The sequence below is a fragment of the Echeneis naucrates genome, chromosome 16, assembly GCF_900963305.1.
Source record: "Echeneis naucrates chromosome 16, fEcheNa1.1, whole genome shotgun sequence".
Taxonomy (NCBI): Eukaryota; Metazoa; Chordata; class Actinopteri; order Carangiformes; family Echeneidae; genus Echeneis; species Echeneis naucrates.
The window spans coordinates 7,985,239-8,004,801 of record NC_042526.1 but is presented as its reverse complement, the minus strand read 5'-3'; the positions used below and the strand labels follow the sequence as shown (position 1 = coordinate 8,004,801).

The 19,563-nt window shown below is 42.8% G+C and overlaps 1 protein-coding gene across 1 annotated transcript in view; it reads right to left on the bottom strand.

The window, feature by feature from the left end:
- The window catches only part of tmtc2b (transmembrane O-mannosyltransferase targeting cadherins 2b), an 80,408-nt gene extending 61,506 nt beyond the window's left edge, over window positions 1-18,902 (bottom strand). The window contains exon 1 of the mRNA XM_029522861.1: window positions 18,472-18,902. Coding sequence (XP_029378721.1) covers window positions 18,472-18,554 — 83 coding nt within the window. The 5' untranslated portion in view covers window positions 18,555-18,902. The remainder of the gene's footprint in view (window positions 1-18,471) is intronic.
- Window positions 18,903-19,563: the final 661 nt, after the last annotated feature.

The following is a 19,563-nucleotide window of genomic DNA, read 5'->3' as shown; positions in this document are numbered from 1 at the left end:
TAACAGGTTAACAAAAAGTGTATGTTCATCTTTCTAATGACCAAAACAGTGAGGTGGAGAAAATCCTTCTAGTCCCAGAGTTTGTGATCCTCTGACCCACAGGGGCAGATTAGTAATTATGAAATATTTACAACTACTGCGGGAATGAAGAAACCTCCATCCTTGTTCACCTGATGTAGTGGTTGTAATATTACATAATGCTCAAGAAAAAGCAGTTCACAGCTGATATCATCTGCGATCATCAACTAAAAGAAATGCTCAAAAATATTTTCAAGATTTTCTGACATGAAGATTTTCTCTAATTTCATCTTGTAAATGGAGCCCAGTTCGATTTGGATTTTTAGCGGGACAAACTTGAAATTTCACCTTGACATTTGGAGATTCTGTGAATAATTCAATTCCTAAAGATTTATCAGTTAAAAGAGTGATATGCTGGGGCCCTAAATTGTGGGGCACCTTGGTAATTAAAATATGTAAATGTGCACGTAAGCATGCTACCAGGTAGATTTTACCGTGTTTACACAGAGTCAAATGAGTCAGTATGCTAATGTATGTTTTTGAGGTATGAGGTTGATAATTGTGCTGCTATAAATCATAAATTCAATACTACTCAGAGCTTCACCATTCATCCTGACTTGAAAATTAATGTCTGTACATAATTTTACGGAGTCACGAAGTCACGGCAATCCATCCAATGGAAATTTAACTCTGGATCAAAGTGGTGCACGACTGGCTGAACTCAGGTTGGACACGAGTGGCATGACTTAAAAACATCAGAGCAGTCGATTTGCATGGTGTTGCAGTCTAGCACTGGCACCAAACTTAGAACAGATTATATTATATGATGAAGGCTAAAATGTGTGATTAGAAAAAGAAACTGAAACCTGGAAAAGCAGAAACCAGCTAAATTCCATTTACCGAAAAGAGCATTTAAAAAAAAAATGAGACATAAAACCAATATAATGTGCCAATGCTTCTGCTTAATTGTGTATTTTTTTGTTTGTTTTTTGTAAAACTTTAATAGAATTTAATTCAATGTACAGTTCCACTAAAAAGCTAAAAATCCCACGTCAGTCCAGTCGGTGTGGACATATTTGTGTTTGCACATTGTATCTGCATGCAATACAGATACTGTCATCTCTACAGCACTGGTGGAGCAAATTAGCACTGGTGAGCTCTGATGTATTTAATTACGAGAAAATGGTATGCTTAATGACACAGCGGAGGGCAGGCTGTGCTGAAGCTGAAGATTATGTGCGACACAGCTGCCTGCAGATGTGGAAAAAAAACAAAAAAAACAAAAAAACGGTGGGGTTTAATTATACGAATCTGCTAGTACGTCAGATCCCTCACAGAAGAGTTCAGCAGAGGACGAGGAAAGATTTAATGTCCTGTTTGACACAAGTCAGTAAATTCAGGGTCGAGGGGGGGGTGCGATTGATTTCACCTTACTACCTAGTGAGCCATTTACAATGCAGAAATATGGTTTGGCTGAACAATTTGGCAACAAAGCCGATTACATATAGTCCATTTCTCTCTTAGATCTTGACTTACGGCCCAGGTGCAGAGCCACTTTTTTAGCCATACTTAGCCAACTGACGTTGCTTCCTGGATGTCACTGCTGGCTGTTTAATCAAGCACTTTGGTTTAGACTGAAATATATATCGATTTCACGGGCTCTTACTGTAGTGGCACAAGATTAAACATTCATGTTTCTGAATGAATATCTTGAAATTTATTACATGTATCACTGTGAAATCTGCTCTGAAATGAAATGTGTCAGAGGTAAGGCTGAAAAATGGCCTTTCTCTGTCAGCTTCTCAACACATTATTCACCCAACTGAAAGCAGTTGTAGCTCACTTTGCCACCATTAGTTGAAAATAGTGGTGGGTGTTCGTTAACCTGTGCAGAACAATGAAATGGCTTGCAGCGACGGAGAACCTGCTTTCTCTCAGTGCATTTCTTTGAGTGCATTCGTGGAGCTCAAGCAGATATTAAAAATTAAAGTGCAGCAAACTGGGTCAAAACACCACTCAGTGTGCACATCGAGTTCAGCTCAGTAGCCATGGGTCGAGGCCAGGTCTTGCATTTGCGGTGAATAAATTCTCACTTAAGCACTTTGGAGTGTCAACTGGCAGCTGCGGCGATGCAGGCAGGGGAGCCAGCAGGAAAATAAGGCTCGAGTGTCACTGATGAAACGACGAGTAGGAAGCTTTTTATAGCGTTGTGTCCTGTCATTCCTATATCATGACAGTGAAACGATGTTTTATGGTGAAGGATGACTAAATACACCTAATTGATGAAAGCCGGTATCATCCTCTGTGCTGCCGTCCTTGGTTCTATATTCTGGCGGGACTCTCAGTGAGAGGCCTTCACCAACACTGGATGTGTGCTCACAGGTTTTTATGAGGTGAAAAAGGAGCTTTATTCCCTTTCCACCCTTCTGCTGCCGTTTCTGAAGCCAAGGAATTTTCTCTAAACCCCAAAGAAAAACACTTGTATATGGATTTTTATGACTTGAAAAGTGTACCTGCAATTGACCTATAGCCTCTTTTGGCTGCGGAAAGCTGAGCTGGAAGGCGACGTTGCCAAATACCGCGCTGCATGCAGGATTGCACACTGTGCATGCAAGGAGACGAATGAAACACTTCAGCTGGTTTCATAGTTTGAGCCGCAACCAAGGACAAAAACAACAGACTCACGCCATCTCTTGCCCTGATGCCCTTCTTGTATTATTCGTGCATTGCCAACAGATTATTCAGGCCTTCGCCAAAGCAAATGTAAGTATTTGGTGGTGTTAATGGAGATTATTTTCCTCACTCATCAGGTATTCTACACTACGGTGAAGCCTGCCTCCCACAGATACATACGAGAGCAGACCTCCGGTTATTAATGACAGCGGCACTGTGTGGTGGCTCCCCTCCTTTGTAGCTAGACTCCATGTCATGGTGTATTAACAGTTGTTGCTTGGGATTCACATTGCGTTTTATGTCCTTGATATCACTTACAGTAATGGGCAATTAAAAAGACTTATTCTTTGCCTGTTGGAAACCACATGGCCAAACATATGGCTGGTGAAAAACAAATGGCCCGTGCCACTCAGATATGTTCTTTTCCTCATAACAGAATTGTATGAGAACAAAGAGCTGCAGTACCATTTCCCCAACATGGTCGTGTTGTATTGATCTTCTGCAGGTCAGACTTTTTCCCCTTAACCCTCCCACGGCCTCACTGAGCCCCAGGACTGTACTTGTCATCTCTTTTCACCAGTGTAAAGGTGGGGGGTGGGGGTGGGGGGATTAACAAATCAATTACCAGCCTCTTGTTGGATAACTCCATTAGAGGCCACCACTGGCCCTCCATTCTGGCATCATACTTTGCTTCCCTGAAGCTTCAAACCCGAAGTACTAAATATATACTGTCTAACACTAAAAACGTGACTCTCCATCTCACAGAGGAGCATGGGCTCTAAGAATAAGGATGGAAACAGTCTCTTTCATTCATATTGTCAAGAAATCCCATGAAAAGAAGTGTCTCTGCGGCTAAAGCCTGGCAGGTTATTCCTCTGTTCCACAGAAAGCAGTTGTTTTCCAAAAGCTATTAAAAACATGGATGAGCTACACTGTTGGACTCTCTGACATGAGTGTGGGAACTGTAGTTAATTTTATTTTAGCATATATGTTGTTCTGCTGCCATAAATTCTCACCAGAGCAGAAACTGCACATCAATCCTCAACTGGAAGCAAGTGCACCATCTCTTCTATTTGGCAAGTAACATTTGCTAAAAATTACAGTATATCAAAATACAACTACATATTTGTGACCTATTTTTCATGATTAACGTGCTCAACTTTCAGAGTTTGACAGCAAAGAATTATAGTAATGAAAAAAAAAAAAAAAAAAAAAAAAACCCAAAACAACAACAACCTGGGATCAGGTTTGTAACTACCGATTGTGATGAATGCAAAATAGATGCATAGAATGCCCCATGAAGAAAGGGAACAATTTAACTTTCAGATATTGCATTATATTGTATTTATTTTGGATTCTTTTATGGCTTATGGATAAAACAGAAAGTGGATAATTACTTCGCCCTGGTCAAACACACTTACGATCCACCACAATCAGAGAGCATTTAGTGAAAATGAACGCTCTGTTTATTCTGAGCCACGTACAGTTACTCCACGCATATCCATAAGAAAGTAGGTGATTTAGCAATTACAAAAAAAAAAACTAACTAAAAAAAGGACAAGCCAAAAGCAAAACTTTCACAGGTAAACACTGCTGAACATTGGTGTTTTACACAACTCATAAATCTTACAATTATCTGACTGGGCCTACTGTATACAGGCGAATACAGACCAAATACACAACCTTAACTCCTGCTCAAATAAACACAGCTCCAACAGCCATAAACAACATCACCAACTGGGCTAATAACCCAAAGCAACTCCCCTGAAAATAACATAGCCCAAGTATGCGCTGTCAAGCCTTGTGTGTGAGGGTGTATAATGTTTTGATGAACTAATGCTGGAGAGGCGCCAGGATATTTGTCCATAGCAGTGGCAACAGTGATTAATTATTTAGAGGGAATTCAGCTATTTCATCTGAGAATGAAATAGTTAGCTGATTTGCTTATTGCATTGTTGGCTTCATTTAACAGCACCTTGGGTGGGATTTCATATTTTTCAGCTTTAAAATCCGGCAACACACTGTGTATTTCTGCTAATAGGAAAGGGGGGTTGACTTCCTTCCGTAGTTGCTCAGGAAGGCATTAGGACAACACTCAAATTTGAATCCTCTGGGAAAAAAGTCTGGAAAGTAAAGAAGGCAGCACTACATATCAAATGTTTATGAAGTCTCATCGCAGTAAGCTTAGGCAAATTTTCCAGTACAAAGCTATTGGCTAATACAAAAAAAAGCTGGCGAGCAATGAGGACCAGAGCCCAGCCAAAGGTTTCACCACGCAGAGCTGAACTTGCATCACAGCTGCATTATTGGATTGACAAGGTGAAAGCTCTCAGCTGCTCCATATTTTACATTACAGTCTTGTCATACAGCACTCAGCGTTGTGATGGATGATGTTTGCTTAGCGTGCTGAGACCGACAGCTCCAGGTTCATCACGATGCACACTGTACTGTACATTGTGCCGTTGCCGTTGGTCCCCTACACGCCGACAAGCATGCTACATTATTTGCCAGACATGAAAACTCTTGGTAAACAGCACCAAGCTTTATGAATATGCAAGCGACTGCTATGTCTCTGGGTTCAGAGCTGTCTGAGTGTATCACCGCAGTGAGGGGGGAAAAAAAAAACAAAACACTGTGCATGCGCATTCAGGGGAACTGGGTTTTATCTTTCTATGCAGCTGTGGTCACCATTCATTCATTCATTCATTCATCAAGCTTATCTGTTTCCGGGTCGCGGGTGTGTATTTCAAATCAACTGAATTTAAATAAAAATTTCCTCTTCCTTTAAAATCTTTGAGAATTTAGCTTGGAAATCATTTGGTGTTCTCCTTGCACCAAAAAAATGCCATATAAAAAAACCAACATGGATCTAAATTAAGTTCAACAGCCTCTCGACTGTGGACTAAAAGGTTTAAACTCTTAATCTGGTTTAAACTGTGGGCGTTGATGCTGCTGCAGCTGACTCACTCCTGGGAGTCCACTAACAGTTACACAGAAAGAGTCCTAAGTCTTAAATCTCCAAATAATTAAAGCTTTGGGCAGAATAGTCTGTTTTAGTGAAACGAAGACATTTAAGTGTAAAGCAGATGGAAGTGTCTTCAAACCTGAAAAGATGGACATAAGAGGAGGTCTGCCAATATTATTTTCATAGTATTATCAGAAGGGTCCTCACTGAAGAGGCTGCAGAACCACACTGGACATCTGTGTGCGATGATTGTGGACAACACCGGGACTTTGAGAAAAATCTTCAACCACAAACAGCAGAGCGGTCAAAGGATCAGCTCTGTTCAGGGTTCTACTCCCCGCAGCATGCCATTCACCATCTTCTCCTCCCGGGCCAAGATCCCCCCCGATCACAATGATGAAATCAATATGAATGAAGATGAATCGGCCATATTAAACTGAACATGCAGTATTGCAAAAACAGTGAGCCTTGATGGATTCCAAGTGTAAACAAGTGATATCTCAAAAGGCTTTTTTCTGAATCAATCGCATGCTGGACAAGATGAGACACAGCTGAGGTGGTTTGATGAAGAGAACCAGGTTTTGTCTTAATAACTACCATGAGATCATTCATGATGGTGATTATGTGATTATGGCACAGTTTTACATGTGTCCGTTCCAACAGCGCACTCACTCAGACAGTGTCCTGTGAAACTATTAGGCTTTGGCTACATGTAGTATGTCTGAAGGACTAAAACTTAAGGAATTGTTTTAGGAAGTACTTCAAAGTGCATTTGTTTAAATTTGGACTGAAAATATTATGATTTCCAGGTGAAATATTTAAAAAAGTATGACAGGAGTTTAAGAGGGCTGTGGAAACAGCTTCATCACAGCTCTTGCATGGGGACCTAAAATTGCACATAGTGAAAGCCAAGGTTGCAATTAAGTGTAAAACACTAAGTGCTCATGAAAACAACAGCCAATTACTATGGAAAAAGCACATATGCATCTGTGGCCAAGCTGAGAATGGGGTAAAACTGTGTTTGTTCAATAAATCAATTCAAAAACACTGATGACAGAAAGCTGAACAAAGACGCTGAACTGTCCAATAGCACAGGTTATAGTAATTTCACTTAGAAATGTCTCATGTCATACAGTTCCCAGTCAGTTTTTCTACAATAATATTAAGCAGATAAATTGCAAGTTTTTATCTTTAAATACTACTCACATTCAAAATGTGGTCTAAGGAGGTTTGTCTGACAGGTCTAATGATTCCAGGAGCAGTGTTTCTGCCTTTTAAATATTTAGTGAATGACTTCCTGTCAAATCATTTGTCTGTAGTTGAGAGCACCTTGAATTACAGGTATATAAACCGCTTCCTTTATTCTTCCACAGAGGTCTCATTTAGTGATTTCCAAAGACCCCTAATTTGCTGATGTCAAGTCGTTGCCGCAAATTAAAAGCTCATCGAGCAGACAAACATGCCAGCGTGTGTCCTGCCAACTCATCTGTTCACCGTGACAGCCGGTATCCATCATTCACCCACATGATTTACAGCCAAATGTCTCCCGCAGTAGAGTGTGAGATACACCATAATCTCCTGCATAAATTTGATCTTTACTGGTTGGCCACGTGTAATAGATCAGATAGAAAACAAAAGAAAAAAAAAAAAACCCTAACCCTACTATCCTACCATCTTCATGCTAAATCCAGACATCAAATACAAAACTTTTAGGCTGCCTTAACAGAAAATACATTTGGCTGCTGATGCCCTGCAGGCAGTAGACATATAAGCCATTCATTTTCCAGTATAGATTTACACTTCATCGTATTGAATGAATGGGCTCTGCAACAGTTGCAGGATGAAATAAATGAAATCCTTATTCGACTAATAAGGACCAGCCATCTGTGTGCTCACTAGGAAACTATGGGGGATTAGTCCTCCACTAAAAATCAATAACCTCTCAATGAGATGACAGTGGTAGATGTGAGCTAAAGAAAGAGCTGCGGGATGTGCAATTTAGGAGGTGACATAATCTGAGAGCCAGTCGAGGTCTGTTCATGGAGCTCTGTCCCCGGGGAGAGGACGAGCCCACGCAGCAGGTTCCCCCAGGCCTGTCTGTTTTTCTTCAGCTTCCATGATCGAGAATCATCAACTCCATCAATCAAGTAGAGTGATAGGCGCATTGCATGAGCAAATGTATAAGATGAGGGGAGAGCATTGCTCCAGTCATTTAATCAAGTGTTTAATGCTGATAATACATTTTTATTTCGTCAAAGTGAAGGAAATCTGCCAGCTTGGTATGATGATTTCACTTCTTTGCCGACAGAATGACTCGCCTTGGGAATAATCAATAATCTTGAAAGAAATGTCCTTCTCCTCGTGGTCTAATTTGTTTTCTTCCAAGATAACAGAGCTTGTTTCCAGAGTCCATGAGGTGAAAATACTCACTCTGGTCAGCATAATCTGGTAGAAAAAGAGAAAGTATGAGGTTACTGAGTGGCAGCTTGTCACGTCTGAAGTTCAGGGCCTTCGACGGTGACCCCGGCAGTCTCTCACCAATGAAAACAAAGTCAGCGAGCACAGAGGATGGATTTCCCTCCAACTGCTTCCTAATTAAAATTGCTGCTGATGTTTCTACCATGTGGTGACGGGAAATGTGTCCACTGCTCAGGCTGGACACGTTTTCAGTAACTACTTGGGGGATCCAGTGTGATTTGGGCCCTCTTAACATCTCATCAGGTAAATGTTGTAAAGCCCTTAACAGCTGGAGTTCACAGTCAGGACAATGCATGCTGCACTTGGGGCTGAAACAGATAGCTGTCGCAAATCCAGTCATATCCCAGCACCATAGTGCTCCACCAGCCATCTTTCGCATACCCTCAATCTCTGGCAGATCAGAAATGTATTTTTCTTATAACCGCATTTAAGAAGTCTCATTATTCTGTCAGAGCAGCTGACAGTGCCTCTCCCCAGATACTCAGACCTCAGGGGCTGGTGAAGGAAAAATAGTTGCGCACACTCTCTCCCAACCCAAACTTCCTTCTCGGACAAAAATAAACTTGGGCCCAATTGTGTGTATCCATCTTCTCCCGAAGAGGAAGCTCTCACAGAGCTGAAGGGGAAAGCCGCACATCCGAAAGGTCAGCGATGAGGAGGAGGAACGCCACAGCCATAGATAGTGAAGGTCAGCACTCCGCCAAAATAAACCCCTGAAATCAAGCCTGTAAACCATCATGATTCTATCAATCTGTCACCGGTGTGATTTTATTTGTGATGACAGAGAGCGAGGGGGGAAAGAGAGAGAGACAGAAGAAATGAGAAAGTTGGCTCTGTCTGCGAAATACAACACAACACAAGCTGTTCTCCATCTGGAGAGATGTCAGACTCGTCTGCCTCACCAAGCTATGACAAGTTACATTAGAAGCAGTCAATTTATGCTACATTTGACTGGGTTTGGTAATGCCCCATATGCGTATCCAAACACAAAAAAATATATGGCCCAGTACCTTAATTAATTCAAAACAAGATCATTTATTTAAACCTGCTCTGAAAACTCCACAGGTGAAGCTGTATAATGGCAAGAATGCCAATGTGTTTTTTTGGGAAGACATAAAACAGTAGCAGAAAGACTGTACCAACCGCCAGAACCTCACATACCTATATATCTGGTTTCATTCTTTCATAAGCCACACAGCCATTCAGTGAAAAGCCCCCTAAGGCTGAGATTACAGCTCTGGATTGGATTCAACTTTTGCCCTCTCTCAGTGTTGCCATTTGATGAGAGACTTGGCAAGGATCACATCCAAGTGCGGTAGGTATATTTTTTTCCCTCCACTTACTTAAATGAAACTATATGGGGACCTGAGTCAGACCGCTCGTATAGTTGTAAATAACCTGTGGTGTCCCAGAGGGTGATACACGGGAGGCTGTTGTGTTTTGCACGTATTTTACACAGCACTTCAAACCACACTCTGGGCTGCCTGGGCTCTACAGTATCAATTAGGGCAGCGTATGAAAAGATGTTCTTCCTTCAGCGGCTGTGCTCTGGTCAGAGGTAGGAAGTGAGGGAGGAGAAGGGGAAGAGCCGGGACGGTCCAGGTCCACAAGAATCCAGCCTTCAGCTGGCTCTGTCACTGACGTCTGTGGAGACGCAGCTAACAAATGAAATATGGTGTCCTGTCTCTGCAATGGTTTCGGAGGAATCACAGCATCAAAATAAATGCCACAAAGGACACATGTTAAATTGCGTCCCAGCGTTAGAGGCCAAAGGAGAACAGCAGGTTACCCACAATGGCTCGACCGGCCAGACCACAGGCCCTTCTGTGCCGCATCTGACTCACTCCCTCCACTAAGAAAACTGCAGATACTCAAATAATATCTGAAAACCACTCAAACCGCAACAACAACACAAATCAGAGTAATTTCAACATTTGTGTCATTTAAGGCATGAACCTGACACTGAGAAGACATGGAATAAGTCCTCACCAGCAATCATGTCAATTCATTTGAAAATGCTGCTTGATGGCCTGCTTTCTCGAGTTATCTGCTGCCCAGTAAATCTGGGATTTTCATTCACCGCAGGCAACAACATTTGAACTACATTTCAGCGTGTTTGGGATCGTTGCTTTCCCTGTACAAGAGAAAGCGAAGGCATTCCTCAGCACAAGTACTGAAAGCTGTCATTGAACAGATTTAATCAATTTCAGCGAGAAAACCTGTCAGCAGCAATACAGCACAAGACAGCTCTACAGTGGAAAAAAGAAAACAAACTGAAACTTCACACTTTGAAAGCCAATGCACAAAGGATAAGCACAAGAGCAGCGTAATGGATCAGCACACCACCAGAATTTAGAATATAAAATCAGTGTATCAGGTTATTCTGTAAAAGTTCCCAATACAATTCATCCATTCTCAAAAACAACAGCAGTTTGAAAAATATATTTAACTGTTCCCCATTTCTGCTCTTCATCAGTAAACTGCGGCTTGTAATTAAATAAAACCATAATTGCTCAATTTGTAAATGACTGATATATTGGAAACAAAAAGGGATGGCTGCCTTCCAACCTGGCAACCTGTCCTAAATTGTGTCAATTTTCCCAAGTGCACCACCGCCTGGCACATAACCTCTGTAGCTATACATCCATGCCACCCAAAACAAGAAGAAGTGGCTTACTCATGACACAAAGATGCTTCTGTTACCTAACAGGGAATCCTTCGCCCTCCTTCCTCTGCCTCGCCACCACCAGAATGATATTGGTTCTGACAGCTTTGGTCCACAGAACTGCAGCAATTTTCTGCTCCGTTCAAAAAAAACACTGAGGTCTTGCTTCTTTGTCCCACATAAACAACAGGCCAGAACAACTAGACCTTAATTCCCCCCACATTCAACGACAAATGGCCTCCTTCTTTGGGTCCAGGGAGAACAGAAGGACCACACAGCCCCTTCTTTTTACAATGGACAAAGGCGCTGCCCCTGAACCGGCCAACTTGTGTCATAACCTTATCGAGGCGAGCCAGTGCTCCTCGTCAGAGAATAAGGCCACCAAGATGAGGAGGCCCAGTGAAGAGGGGTAGCCTTCTCCTCTTCCTGACTGAAAAGGGCAAACTATAGCATCCCTGTTGGATATGGGGGACAGGGGAGTTTTTGTTTCTAATGGCTTGGGGTTCTCTGCTTACACGTTGTGCCCCCTCTCATCCACAGCCCCGTTAATCCCATTAATATGAAGAGGGCCAAGAGCCTGAGAGTGGCCACGGCTTAAGAGCCATCAGCCAGCATTAGCCCTCAAAATCCAAACCCTTGTCTAGACCCATTAACAATTTAACCCCATAGAGTAAAATCATTTCAGACCCACGTCTAATGATGGGAGCACAACCTATAGCAACCCATCACGAGTCATGGCATCAGTTCAAAACATTGTCTTTCATGAATAAACAGATCTGTGACATTTGGTTATAAATGCTACTAATCTTATTTTGGTGGGAAAACCAAAGCACGTTTGATGCATCATATTGACAAACAACCTTTCTCATACTGTTGAATAGATGTGTTGAACGTTTGCCACACATCACTGACCATGTGAAGGATTTACTTGTTAGATGATTCAGCCTGGTATTACACATTATTCCCCATTTAAGGCGATTATTATCCCTGTGTGTGTGAGTGCGTGTCTGTAGCTATAACCACATGATGTATTAGCAGAGTTAATCTGTTGGCTTTTAATTAAAGAGCCCAGCAAGGAGCACAGAGAATACCCAAAGTGGACTGAAGTTAACGTCTAGTGCAGTGCGGCGAAGACAATCTCCAATGCTTCAATCTACCACCAGGCAGCCCACCGGACATCTACATATGGCCCATTTCTCATCCCACTGTATACCAGCCGGGTGATTACAAAGCATCAGAGCCTCATTAATGCAGTTTTGAAGCAGCTTGCTCTGGCCTGGCTCAAGCACAGTGAGGGCTTTCAAGAACCAGCGGGCATGGTGACTGCTCATGAGCCCCTTTCAATCCCACAGCAAGAACACTGGCCTGTGACGGCAGCATATCACAAATGACAGTCAACTGAGCTGTACTCAGCCATGTATATTCAGTCCAATTCAGTTTCATCCAAAGGCAAGGAGCAGTTTCCTAAAGCAATCAGGGGGAGGCTGGGAATGCAGTTTTCTCGTCCCCTGTGTGATCGCTGCCACGTCGAGATGTCAGAGGTATTTCAGATTCATGCTTCTCAAAGGTCGAGAGGCCAAGTGGATCGCGGTAATGTGTGTCCGGCCGCTTAATACGAGCATGTTTCTATGGTTAGATGTCTTTCACAACCACTGTGACAAGATTAGTGTGGTTGTGATTAGCAATACAACATGCTATTAGTCACACCCAAAATTCTCTTTAGGCGCCATGCAAACAATGTAACTTCCATGCAATCTTTCTTTAACAAATGCCAGATCCGCAAGGTGATTATTAATTAGATGGAGAAGAAAAAATTTGCATTAAGAAGGAAATAAAAAAAAAAAAAATGGATTTGAATGAAGCAGCAAGTTTTGATTTTTGGATGGATTCACATCCTTCCGTGCAAACACCATAAGAGCTTCTGCTTTGTATTTCATTGCTGTCATATCCAATTTCAATCAGCCATTATCTTTTTGTTGTATTCTCAGACATATTTTTAGTATTTCTGCACTTTGGTTTCTTTTTATAAGAGAAAATATACTAATTCTCATGCCTGATGATGAGGTGGTGTTGGTGAAGTAACGAGATTTAAAAAATATTTCATGTTGATGAGTAATTCACTTCTGAAAAGGAATTCAAAAAGCAGCTTGGATTCCGTTTGAGAAACTAGGTGAGCCAAAATGAAAGTAGAGTAGAGGAAGCCCACAGTTATGGAAGAGGAATGTAGTGTTCTACTGCGATGTGTGTGTGTTACACTTTCTACATGTTAGACTGAAACACCTTCTCAAATTTAATCTCAAACGCATATTTTCCAAATATGCAGGTATTTCAGATTTTTTCCTTTCTACTCTCACCACAGGGAATGCAGCACAATGGCCAACATTTTCAAATTGAGTTTTGAATGTGAAATCCAATAACCAAGAAACAGCATAATGAAGTCTTATACTAGATCTAATGACAGTCGGGCAGAAAAAGGAAAATCATATCTAGTCAGCTGTTTCCCATTGACCTAAATATGAACTCCCTCTATCCAAGACTCCAGTGCTTCAAGTAATTCTGTGGGGTTTCTGTGGTCAAATGAAGCAACTCACAAACATATCATAACCCCTTATTAATGGTATTTTTAGGAACAAATGCACATCTTCCAGACTAGCTTATCTGCAATTGCGGAAAGAGTGCAAATAAGTATTTCTATCTTGATCGTCTATCTGTTGGAAAATGAGAGCTTCGGAAAATGGAGATCCAGTCTATCTGTGGTCAAAACTGAGCTGATCTTTCCGGGCTGGGGCAGCTAAAAAAGATGGTTGTAGCGGCAGCATATTCTAACACAGGAATCAAGTAGTTCTGAAATATGATGGCGGAGGAATGTTTCTGTACTATTCGGGTATCTTGGGAAACAGATGAGAGAGGAATTGGAATGAAAAATGCTAGGAACTGTTTTGTTTCTTGACAGACAACAGCTAACGTGCCTAGAATGTAAAAGGTGTTGAGTTGGTGCACAATGATTGGCAAAAATCTGCCAATTTTAATCAACACATCGCGAGCACCTCATCTGACAAAAATTTATCACAGATTATCAACTGTGGGACAAACAAGATTTGGCAGAATGCCTCCGCACATCTCCTTCACCTCTTGCCAACAGACTGTACTCCCTGGTGGTTTGAGGGAACAAAATGCAAAGCTTCATGCTCAAGATAATGTAAATAAATCTAAGTCAAATTTTCTCTCCACTTTTAGCCATATTTTGCTTTCTATCAAATTTTGTAGAAAAAAAAAATCTGCCCACTCTCTATATCTATATACTAAAATGCCTGCCGTTCGGTTGATGATGGTTAGCATAGACTGGGTTTTCTGAGCTTTTTTTCCATTGAAATAATTTCCTAGAGAAGCAAAAACAAAAAAAAAAAAAAACAAAACAAAACAGAAAAGCTATGAAGCTCAACAGAGCAGATGAGAAACTGCGTAGCTGGGTGATAATTCTCTGTGGTTTGTCACTCCGACAAGAAAGAGATCCCTTTAACATTAAAATGCCCATTTCATCTGCAGTTATTTATTAAGGTACCACTTCCTGACACTTTAAAAATAAATTATATGGGAGTATAGTCTTGAGGGGATCTTCACAGGCTCTCTTACGCACTGTCTGTGTCATCAGCAACTTTGATGTCTCCATCTTGGCAATTACAATCAAACACCAACGTCCTCCATCTGAATCCACCTCAAATCTTCCACTTCAAACTGCAGAGGGGAGAAAAACCCAAAACTGCTTACCAAAGCGGACCATCTGGAGACCGTCATTGGCCGATGGAAGCGGGAGGCCTGAAAGGCTTTGGGTGGGTTAGTTGAAGGGAAGGCAGCGAGAGAAATGGAGAGACAGTGAAAGAGCTACGTCTACAAAACCATGTCGTGAGTCCCCTCGCTGCAGGCAGGAGGGTAATTACAGGGCACAGACAGAGAAACCCTGACTGGGAGAAAAGTGGAGATGCTCAGACTACTGGGTTGCCGCCCTTGGGCCCTCAACATAACCGCAACTCTAACCAGCCCATTTTATAGTATAGGCTATGAAAGTAGGGTTCCAGATCGGTGAACTGACATACAGAGCCAAGGAAGAGGCCGCTGTGGTTGCATACAGCAGCAGAGAGTCCACGTCAGTCCAACACAGACTGGTTTCCACCTGACAGGGACCACACAGTCTTCAAATGGGCTACAATTACCCATTTTGGGGGAAGGCAGCGCACAAAGAGGACAGCATTGGCTGTCATCTCCGCTTTGTCTGTCACCTCACAAGTGGTAAAGTGAAGGGGAAAAAAAAACAAAACAAAACACACACACACACACAAACAGCAAAAAGAAAGAGAAGAGAAAGAAAAACTAAATAATTAAGGAGCCATTTTCCAAAACCCTGTTGGTATGATCATTAAACAACATGAGTCACCTGTCCTGTGCGACTCCTTTGCTGTCATCAACCTGGAGCTCACATCAAACCCCATCAGCGTAAGGAGTTTGGGTTCCCCCGGCCCCCAATCCCAGCTCCTTCCCTAATAAAGCTTTAAGGCCAGGGAGCAGCGCAGGGACTCAGCTTTAAGATTCTAAATCATCGCCGCATGCCCCAGCAGCCTGCGTCCTTCACACATCCCCACAGAGTCAAACCCTACACAACATTAAACTGAGAGAAATGAGGTGGGTGCAGTTCATCACATCCATCAGCCCACTGGCAGGGGGACGATAATCTATAGAACCGGTGTGCATTGCTTTGAGATGAAATATACCCTCAGAGGAGACCAATGCTTTGAACTGATAAAGAGAAAAGTATGCTGCCTTTCAGGCTTCTCTACTGCCAGATTCACCTTAGTTGACCCGTGGCACAAACACTTTCTAAGTTCAGAGACTTTAAGTATATGTATCATAAATTTTGCCACTAGCAACTGAACTAACAATCCACTAAGGTGTTCTCCAGGTTTTTGTGGTTTTTCTCTGCAAAGTTTCTAGCGTGCAGGCTGTCGTAGACTATTGCGCCAGTATTTCTCCGGGACATTTATCTGGGCTCTCCCATTCCTTCATCCAGCCTCTAACTGTAGATTATAGCAGCAGAGATATGAAATATATGACGCTCGAATCCATTTTCCAGTGCAGGTGTCAAAGCTGTATATGTGCTCATGATGAGTGTGTCCAGGGGAGGGAGAGGAAACACTCCCTGGGGTGATTTGGCACCATGAAGCAGGCCACTAGTCCAGGATGTCATTTTTATCAAGGGAGGGGCTGTGACTAAGTGCAAGGCCAGAAAATTGCCTTTCACTGGGTTATTTAGTTGTTTTTTTGTGTGTGGGTGTTAGGGAGGATAAAACGTCTCAGAAAAACAGTAGTTTTTTCACTTTAACAGTTAACCTCCTGATGGCCTTGGTTTCTATGGGCTAAATGCACAATGTTTGTTTAAATTAATACTTAACAGTGTGATAAGAGGAGTGTGACCAAGAGCAGCCTTTACATTTGGGTTTTGTTTTGGGTTTTTTTTGTCTTGAACACGCCCTTTACCATGACAATTATGCACAAGAGCAAAGCAACAAAATCGTTAGACGGTTATGTATTCCAGCGCTTCACTGACACCAGCAGCCAGTCGATTCAAAGTCCTCAGGTGTCTTTTACACCACTCTCTGAGACACAAACACAGACTGACACTGAAAACTTTTAATCACTAAACCAGTAAAGTCAATGCACTGTTTTCAGAAAGTGAAGCAAAAGGGAAGTTGAATCGGTCTTGTCAGATAGAAGAATCAATGCTGCGCTGTGGCAAAGTGTGAGATTCTTCTGCAGCCATTAATCATGAACATACAGTTTCTCTTAACTTCTAAATTCATACCAACAAGTAGCCCTCTTTTATTTTTGAGGATGCGGCCCTAAATTCTGATACACTAACTGAATAAATTGACATCCTTCTCAGTTAAAATAAACAGCATCATTTATTTTTTGACTTTCTTCACATTTACTTACAAATCGCATCAGCATGTTTTCTACAAAAAACACATAAGCAAATGACATAAGTCTTTGTGTCCAGGGCTGTTTTATTTAGTGAAAATGATCAATCTCTGTCGCCTTCACCCTCCCCACCCTTTCTCTATCTCCCACCCTCCACTGGTGGGGCCCAGGGCGACAGGAGATGGCTGCTAATTGCAAGTCTGAACCAAACACATGGTGTTAAAAACAGATAAGGCTGCCTGACAGATCGCCTGTGATGAAAACATGCGTCAGCGACAGAACACGTCAGAGAGAGACACAGAGAGAGAGAGAGAGAAAATGTTTAAAAAACCCCTGGCTGTCCTTCACCTGTTTCATCGGAAGCCTGTAATAACTTGGACCAAAAACCTGCACGTTAATACATAACATTATGTTAACATCCCTTCACATAATAATCAAGAGCTTGGCTTTCTGTCTTACATTAAAACTTGGAGACTGGAGGCTCCTCAGCAGCCACACAGCAGCTGACTCTGCAGCAACAACAGCAGCCTCTCACCTCTCCACAGCGCTGCCACTCCCTGACAGCTTTATAGACACAGAACACCGTCTCTCCTCCACACGACCGCCCGATTCACCTGACCTGAGTGCAAAGTGCAAACGCGTAAAGACACCACCGTAAGAAAAGGATAACACTTCCAGCAAAAAGGCCTCAGGGATCGTGCTCTATACACAGAGCACCAGCCGAGTTGTACAGGAAATGCACAGCTAATTGATTCGGTGGCTCATAATGCATCGGTTGCTCACTGAATTTTACTGTTTGGGCTTGTTTTAATGGTCACGCAAGACCTGCCATAAGCACACAAAGACACTGTAAGATTTTCTCAGCTTAACCTTCATGTTTAACTGCTGTGTCACAGTAAAACAACCTGTACTACATAGAAAAGAAACAGGAAGACGACACAGTGATGGCAGAGAAAAGATGCCTCTGACCTACATCAAAGCGTGGATGGTGCACATATGAGCCCGAGGCACTGACAACCATTCAGCCATTCAAATATCAAAAGGCCAGCTTTGAGTGAGGCTGAACCCGAGCACTGGCAATTTCACAGTTTCTGGTGGTGGACGCCAACTTAAAGCTCATTGTAAAGTGAATCAATAATAAAAAATAAGTTTCAGCAAGCTGGATTTTACAGATACGGATTTGACGAAGGGACTTTTGGGACAGCAGAGAGAGGAGGCATGTTACATTTCTTCTCCAGGGATTAATTATTTCCCCACAGCAAGTCCAGCCACTGGAGAGTGCAACACATTGCACTGAGGCGTCCCTGCAGATTGCCTGTATTTACCACTAATTCCTCTCTTCAAATGGAGATCTATGCCGCAGAAATATAGTCTGAGATCACCGGACGTGTTAAAACACTATAAGAGTGTCTGCCGGAGAACGTAACGCTGATTTAGTTAGACAGAGCAGTGTAGCTCAGCTGTATCAGTGATACTTGTCCTCAGGTTGGCTGCAAGTTGTGTTCTTGAAAAAAATAAAATAAAATAAAAAACAACAACTCATCTCACTTGAGTTAGATGTCAACAATGAGACACAGAAATACAATGAGTGAAGCCTGTCATTGTTCCTCCGGCCTTAACCGGACCCTGATAAGATATGCGTGAGAGGTGCTGATGTCAGTGCCACAGGCCGGGATGTTATTCATCCACCAAAGTCTCCTACCTGTCATCGTAGCAGAAATCAGCGCCCAGAGTGTTGACATACAGGACCAGAGCCACGGCGCCGCACAGCAATTCAGCGAACATTTCTCTGCCTCGCACACACGCGCGGAAATGATAATATTAAAAGTTGATAATAAACTAAACGGGGGGAAAGTAAGAAAGAAAGAAAGAAACAAACAAAACAGGGATGGTTGGAAAAAAAAATAAAAAGAAAAAAACGAAAAGCGAGGTAACGAGTCCCGCTTTCTCTCAGTCCCCGTCTTTGTCAGGATGTCTCTGTGAAAACCAGTCCGGCTCTGCCTCCATCATCCTCTCTGAAGCGCACAAAGTGGATAAATCCATCGGCGGCCGTCGGTCGGTCTAACCCATGTTTGGGGTGTGAGGTCCGGGAGCAGAGGTGGTGGAGGAGGAGGAGGAGGAGGAGGAGGGGGGGGGGGGGTGGCTGCTGCTGGGAGCTGCTTCTTCGGGAAGATGAGACGACACCAGCGGCGTTCAGTCGGTCAGTGACAGCGTGGCCCGCCGCTCACCGGAGGATCGGCGCTCTGATGCTCCGCGGCCGCCCGCCGCCGGAGGGACGTCGTGATTTCACCGCCGTCAAACCGCCGCAACACACCACGCAACTTCCGGTAGGACTTTCAAGGAGAAACACCCCCCCCCCCAATAAATACTGAGAGGCTTCTACTTATTTGACAATCGCTTTATATCCGATCATCATTCAGCTGAATATAATTGTATTTACGCCCTCGTGTGTGTTTTGATATGCGAATAATAAACACCTGCACGAGCAGCTCGTCTCACCTAAAACATATCATATGAATGATTTTTATAAGCATTTCCGGCCTCCAGTTTTTCTAACTTTTCATATTCACTTCCGTAGAGATTTGCTCCTTAATCTGTAAAAGTTGTGGGGTTTTAATGTGGAGGAAAGCTCGCACAACTTCCGCTTTGCCTCTTGAGTATCTCTTAGTACTTGACTCAGTTGTGATCCAAAAGCATGTGGTTATCCACTCTGGAGCGCATGCGCAGGACCCCTCCTCCAGCCAGCGTCCAGGGTTAAATCACACGGCTCATCTTCTCCCACTAACAGGAGTCC